The sequence below is a fragment of the Pezoporus wallicus genome, unplaced genomic scaffold (genome assembly GCF_028554395.1).
Source record: "Pezoporus wallicus isolate ANWC-B61680 ecotype Strahan unplaced genomic scaffold, APGP_CSIRO_Pwel_v1 contig_13954, whole genome shotgun sequence".
NCBI classification, from domain to species: Eukaryota; Metazoa; Chordata; class Aves; order Psittaciformes; family Psittacidae; genus Pezoporus; species Pezoporus wallicus.
This window is the reverse complement of record NW_026638000.1, coordinates 1,458,024-1,465,000: the sequence shown is the minus strand read 5'-3', so window position 1 is coordinate 1,465,000 and position 6,977 is coordinate 1,458,024. Positions and strand designations below refer to the sequence as shown.

General features: G+C 56.1%; 1 protein-coding gene across 12 annotated transcripts in view; it reads right to left on the bottom strand.

Moving 5' to 3' along the window:
- EBF3 (EBF transcription factor 3) overlaps nucleotides 1-2,658 on the bottom strand; it is a 121,129-nt gene extending 118,471 nt beyond the window's left edge. For 10 of the 12 annotated variants that reach the window (XR_008972089.1, XR_008972090.1, XR_008972088.1 and 7 more), the window contains exons 1-4: nucleotides 1,680-2,115; nucleotides 1,316-1,472; nucleotides 879-942; nucleotides 233-288 (exon numbers count right to left, since the gene is read on the bottom strand). Coding sequence is in view for 8 of the 12 variants with exons in the window: in XM_057408673.1 (XP_057264656.1) it covers nucleotides 233-288; nucleotides 879-942; nucleotides 1,316-1,472; nucleotides 1,680-1,813 (411 nt within the window). In the remaining 4 variants the exon portion in view is untranslated. Of the gene's footprint in view, nucleotides 1-232; nucleotides 289-878; nucleotides 943-1,315; nucleotides 1,473-1,679; nucleotides 2,116-2,452 lie in introns of those variants that run through there. The other 2 variants (XR_008972087.1, XM_057408666.1) reach the window with 2 other exon arrangements.
- Between the last annotated feature and the right edge of the window lie 4,319 nt (nucleotides 2,659-6,977).

Sequence of the window (6,977 nt, the reverse complement as noted above, 5' to 3'; positions counted from 1 at the left end):
TCTGTTCACACGCCGTTGTAACGCCACACTACCGAAAACACACACTACCAAACGATGCCAAGGCTTCCTCGAGTAGCAAGCACACAGCTTTTCTGGCTTGGGTAATGCCCTCCAGGTGTAGGAGGAATTACACCGGTCAGTTACAAGTAGGTGCAAGTTACCGGCTTCCCACGCCCCTCGCCAAGGGGAAACGACAAACTTAGGAAGGGAAGAGAAGCGGAAACTTTCTCACCTGTTTGGTCATGGAGTCTATGAGGCGAACGTAGAGGTCCTGCTCCGTCCTGACGCCTGAGGAGGGGAGAGAAACGCCGTCAGAGATCAGCAGCACCCCCCCGAGTCACAGCAGGGTCAGGGGCACCCCGAATTAAGCGCTATTCTAGTCTAAATTACAAATACATTTAATAAGGACCCCAAAGGCCAGCGATGGGCCGGTGACCGCGTTCCGGCCCCTCCGGAGGCCCTCTGGAGCACCCCCCGGGCCAGGCTCGCTGCGGGGCGCAGGGGGCCGCGGTCGCGTAACCCCAGCGGGCCGAGCTCGGGCTCTGCCTGCTCTGCCCGCTCTTCCCAGCCCCGTCGTTCCCATTCATGGCCCAAAAGTGGGACGAAAAATCAAAATAAGAAGTCCCCGAAAAGTGCGGCTCGGCGGGAGCTCCCCCATCGATCCCCTTTTCCTTCCCACTCCAAGCCCGGCCGGTTCATCATGTGAAGTACCATCGACTTATCGATCGGTTCTGGTTTGTTTTCCTTCGGTGCCGCGGTAAAGCGCCGTGTTTACCCGCGTGCAATTTTAATCTCGACAGCTTTACATCCAAAAGGCCTCGGATAAGAAAAGTGAGACTTTGCTGCGGACGTTCGAAACGGAGACAGCGGCCACTTACCGTTGCTATACAATAACTGAAGTTTATAATGAATCCCATTGTTAGTTTTTTCATTGTTTGGCTCCTGCAAGCAACGATAAATAATTATATTTAGCATGGAAAAATATCCCCCTCCTCCTCCTCCTGCCGCGCGTTTTATTTCGCTTTCTCATCCCTGCAGCGGCTCAGAATTAAGAGAGTTGCAGAATATTCGGCCCACGGTCACTTTTTTTGGTGGAGCGGTGATGATGTCATGAGCTCGGTGCGAATATGTCACGCTTAAACCCGGGTTTTCCCGGCGTTAAAACGAGCCGGGGAGTTGCTGAACCCGGGTTTGTTCGGAGCGGCCGCTATAACCCGGGGGGGCAGCGGGAATGAACAGGCATCAATTAACCCGCGCTGAAAGGCTTTGGAAGGGGGGAAAACTGAAGGAGAAATAGGGATAGAGGCGGACTTACTTTCTCTTTCTCCACAAAGTCCACAAAAGCCGTTCGCTCAATCTCCACCGGCTGCCCCTGCCTGTCGTACAGAGCTAAGACGAAGTGGAAAAAATTGGATTTTCTGAGATTGGAAGGCGGCTGTTTCTCGAAATGTGCCCGAGCCAGCCCCACGCCGCTGCGGGAGAAAACAAGACAAGGCGTGGGTGAGAGCGGCGGGAAGGGGCGCGCAAGCTCCGCGCCCGCGGAGAGCGGAGCGGGGAGGCTGTAAGTGCTAACGGGGCGGGCGGGGGTGGGGTGGGGTGGTGGTTGAGGGGGGGAATTTACGGCCGGGATGAGAAATACGGGAGGAGAAAAGCGGCGGGAGAGGGGTTGGCAGCCGTACCTTTGGGCGGCCGTGTTGGCGTCCACCACCCCGGCGGTGTGCATCCAGGAGCGGACCGGGTTCATCCCGCTGCCCAGCGGCTCCTCCTTCATGGTCGTCCCGCCTCGTGGTATATTTTCCTGAATCCCAAACATTAAAACAAATTTGGGCAAACCCCAGCTCCTAACCAAAAGGGGTTAAAACGGAGGGAAATGTCAGATAAACGGGGTGGGTTGGTTGTTGCTTGATTTTTCTCTCTCTCTCCGTGGCGACTTGGGGGTATAAGAGATGACTTTACTCCCTGTGAGCAGTAGGAGAAAAGCCCAGTTCAAGTCTTGCTTCCTTCTTCACTCTGTCCTGTATTGGCACGACATAAACAATTTACTGAGTACTTCTGTGCGGCGACTTGGACGGCGTTCCAGTGCGGTGGGTTCGGAAAAATAACACAAAAAAAAAAGAAAAGGGGGGGGGGGGAAAGGGGGGAAAAAAAAAAAAAAGGGAAAAAAAGTAAGTGCAGCCGCTGACACCGGGGTGGTGGTTTGGGGGGAGGGGGGGAGAAAACCGGGATAAATGTTGTTGTTGTTGTTGTTTGCAGACGCGCTCTCAACGTGGTGGCATCCTAAGGAAAAGCGCGGAGAGGAGGAAAAAAAAATAAATAAAAAATAAAAGAATAAATTTTTTTTAAAAAAAAAAAAAAACCGCTTCAGGACACTGCTGAATCGACCACTTTCTGGCAAAGCGCTCCTGCTCCAAAAGACAAATAAACGGGGAGGGAGGCACGGAAAAAAACGCACCCGCTTGATTACCGCGGAGGTGTTCCCGGGCACACGGGAGGAACAGGGGCGCGGGCCCGCGGCGTCTACGCGGAATGGACGGAGGCGCGCAGAGCCCGGCCCTCCCTCCCCGAGGAGCGCGCCCTGCCCCGGGAGCCGGGCCCCCGCCGCCGCGGGAGACGTGGCGTCACTGATGACGTCGCCAGCGGGCGGGATTAGAGCCATATATGGAGTAAAGGGGGGGTTTGAAGGCGGGCGCCGGCGCGCTCCCGACCGGACTTGGGTCGTCCCCCCCCCTTCCACATCCCTGAATGGGCTGGGGGGGGACGACCCGGGTCCGGTCGGGAGCGCGCTGTCGGTGTCCCAGTTCTCCTCTTCAAAGCCCTGGACCATCAGTGACCCCCACACCCTCCATGTGCAGGGAGAGGTGACCCCCCTGGAAGGGTGTCTGGGACAGAGGAGTTGAGTTTTGGGGGGCACACACAAAGGGTGCGAGGCGCGCAGCACCCCCTCACGGGCAGGTATAGACATATACACACATAAATATATATATATTTATTACATATATATATCCACGCACGTGGATACGGGTGGGTGAAGTCTTCGTGCGGGTATAGCACAGCTATAAGTCTGCCTTGTCCATATATGTAATATATCTATATATTTATATGCCTATATATCTATATGTCTATCTATCTATCTACCTATACATCTAGATATATGTGTATATATTTATCTACCTACCTATCTACCTACCTATCTATATATATAGATATATGTACATATATATCTCTATCTATATCTAAATACATATCTATAGAAACCTATATATCTAAATACTTATCTATAGATATTAATCTATATATCTAGATATATCGCTCTATATCCGCCTCGAGTGATGCGCTTTTTCCACCCAGCGTGGCTCAATCCCTGCTTTTATTCTCTTATTTTATTATGATTATTACTACTACTACTATTATTATTATTATTATCTGGGAGCTGCCAAAGGTCGGTGCATTCCCGTTGTAATGAAGCCCTGGAAAGCCCAACTCCGTGCCAGGAGGAGACCCCCCGATCCCTTCTCCAAGGGGTAAGGAGGAGAAAGGAAGGAAAAAAAAAGGGAAAAAGATGTGTTAGAAAGCAATCTATTTTGCTGGTGTTGGGGGTTAATGACTATTGCCAAAGATAAGTGAATTATCAAAGCTGTTGCTCTACCCGATCTCAAAATCCATTACATTGCTGGCCGTCTAATTAAATACGTAAGTATAATAAAATCATATTTTATGACTATTTGAGGGTAATGAGATTAGTCTTTAGAAGCGATCGCCACATATTAAAGATGCCACTGTCTATAGAATGTTAATAACCTTAAATCAAAGTGTATGGAAACTAGTCGTGATAAATTAAAAGCAAATTCCGCCTGTTCACAACCAGCCCGCCGCTTTGGAGGTCCAGGATTGCGGATTCCAGCCCCAAACACCTCCACCGCGCAGGAACGAGCAGACCAAAGTTCCCGCACAACGCTTTCGGAGGCGCGCAGACATGTCGGGACCTCCGCCGGGCGCTGCGCACCCCTCCGCGCAACATCCGCCTCCCGTAAACCCGAGGTAAAACAGCCCCGAAACGTTGAAATGAGAAGAGATTTTCCCTCAACAGCCCCAAAACGGTGCCGAAGTCGGGGCTTCCCTCCGCTAACGAATGCTTAAAATCATTTACAGTATCTTTAATTCAGATTACACGCGCCCAGGCGATTTAAATCTGATTACCAAATTAGGAGGTTTTAAAACAAATCCTTTTAAATCTGATACTGTTGACTAAGGAGGGAAAAAAATATAAGAGAAGGGGGTGGGTGGGTGGTGAAAAAAGGAAAGTTCCATAAGCCCATCACATAAGGTAACGATCCTGCCCCAGAAAGAAAGGGAGTTTTAAACCTTTTTGACAACAAATGCAGCTGCCCCGCTATTTTGGACGATATTAAGCGAAAATGAATGCAAATCTGTGTTCAGAAGCCATCTGGCCGGGGACGGGGGAATCAGCTGCTCTTCACAACAGGCTCAGAGGCTGAATCTATTGCAGCTCATTTTCTACATCATCTGGTCCTGCACCCAAAGCGTGGAAAATACGGTCTTTATCATTCACCAACTTTAGGGGTTTTTTTCTCCCCCCCCCCCCCCTTTTTTCTTTCTGTCACTCCGCGCCTGGCTCCCGGCAGCCCGCCCGCTCCGCACCCCTTCCGCATCTCTCCGCGCCGGCCGTCCCGCAGGGAAAACCGCCCCCCCCCAACGCCTTTTCTGGGGCTGAGAGCGGAGCAGGGCCCGGTGCGGACGCAACAGCGGGAAGCGGCCGCCGCGGAGCGCTCCGAGGGGGCCCGGCCGCCGCCGCGGCACCTTACGCGGGAGCCGGCGGGAGCGGGGCCGGCGCCGGGCGGGCGGAGGTGGTGGTGAGGGGGGGGACACACACACAGCAGAGCCGGGGCCTCCTCCTCCTCCCTTCTCCTCCCTCCTCCTCCTCCTCCTCCTCCAAGTCTCCCTTTTGTGTGAATTTACGGGGTGAGGCTCCAGTGATCCCCCCGCAAATTTGCATTTAAATAGCGACATCAAGCGACTCGCGTGCCACACGCCACTGGGCTCCCAGATGTCGCGGCCAGGCCGCTCAGATGGCCGCAGCCCAGCTGTCCCGTCCCCGTCCCCCCCCCTCCGCGACATTACCCCCCCCCCCCCCACACACACTATCCCCCGGGCCGCGGGACCTCCGCGCCCGCGGTAAATCACACCTCCCCCTTCCTCCCTCCATGCCGCGCAATGACACCTAATGACACGCTGGGCAGATTTAAACGGATCTCCTCGTCCCCTCGCTGCCGTGGGAGTCTCCTAAACTTTATTATTTTATTTATTATTTTATAACAGCCCCCGAGACTATTAGCGTAATAATAATTATTATTATTATTTATTCCTCTAATTTCCCATTTCACCCTTAAACCGCAGAACTTCCATCCCGCATTAACCGATCCACATGGGCCGCTGGTCGGGGTTTCCCTTGCCCCGCACACCCCTCAACCCCAGGAGCGGTTCCCGCAGCACAAACTTTCCTAGCGGAAAGTTGCGCAGGGCAAGGCCCGGCCCTGCCCTCCGCCAGCCTCCGCTGCCCGCTGCGCAAGCCCGCGGAGGTTCATAGCCCAGTTTTATCGTTTAGAGACACCGGCACTGCCGCCGCACTCGGTCCCGGGGGGGGTCACTGGTGTTCGGTTGGACCGGACCAACCCTCCCTGCCAGGTTCCCACCGTCCGCGCTGCGGAGCGGACAGAAATCGGTATTTTCGGGGATTTTCAGTGCAGCGATGCTCAGGACCGCGGCCGCGCTGTCCGGTGGGGTTTGGCCGCAGGCGGGTTAAACCCACGGGGGAGGGCGGTCATTACCGCAGAGACGCAAAGCCATGGAAGGCCTGACCCTGATTTGCGCGGGGGGCGCGCAGCCTGCGCGCACGGCGGAGCGGGGGCCGTGCCGAGGCCGAGCCCTCGGCGGGGTTCAGGCGCTGCCGACGAGGTTTCGGGGCTCGCGGCCACCCTCCTGCGCTAGCGAAGGGCCCCGCAACGGGCCCGGTGTGCGGGCGAGTTCCCCCCCGCCGTGTGCTCCGGCCCCGCTCGCCGGCCCCCGCCGCCCGCCCTTCTGTGCTTGAGCCCCGGCTCGGTTCGGTGCTCGAAGGCAAATTCCTGAGCACCCCGGGCCCGGGGAAGGGAAACGAACGGGGACAGCGGTGCGGAACGGACACTGCCCGCCCCGCGGAGCTCCGCGGCCGCGCAGGGCAGGCGGGTCACCCTCTCCGCGCCCCGCCGCGGCTCCTCGAGGGCGGAGCAGGGCGATGAGGGGGTGGAAAGGGGGTGTCTCTTCCCCTGCCCTGAGGCCCCGAGGTCGGCCGCAGGCGCATTTTGCGCTGCCCTGCGCGGCCCGCGGCCAGGCTGCGCGGCGAGGTGGTGCAGGCGCCTCGGAGTAGAGAAACTGCGCGTCGGTGCAGGGGTGTTTTGCTCAAACGGGAGATTGGTCCTGCGCTGCTGCGGGCGGGATTTCACCGTCCGGTGCCCCGATATTGTTAAATCAAGAATTGGTACTCTTTTAAAACATATGTGTATATATATATACACACACACACATATATATATATATATATATATATAGGGGAAAAAAAGGCTAAAACGTTCCCGGACCCGCATCCAGCCCCGGCAAGAGCCTTCCCTCGGCACGGAGAACCCCCAGCGGCCCCGCACCCGGCTCCCACTTGTCCGACGGCGCGGCCCGGGGCTGCGCTCCCGAAGGGGCTCCGGGAGGCCGCTGCCTCGACCGCCCCTTCCCCTCTCCCCGGGCCCCGTGAGGAGGGACCTGGGGAAGCCTCTGGTCCCCACCGGCCCCGGGCCGCCCCGCGGTGATGCGCGGAATGGGCGCGGGCGGGCAGCCGGGGAGTTGACGGCCGGACGGGTCCTATGGTGCAGCAAGAACAATATAAACTGAGTCCAACTGAACAAACAAGGATCGATCAGATAATTTCAGATATT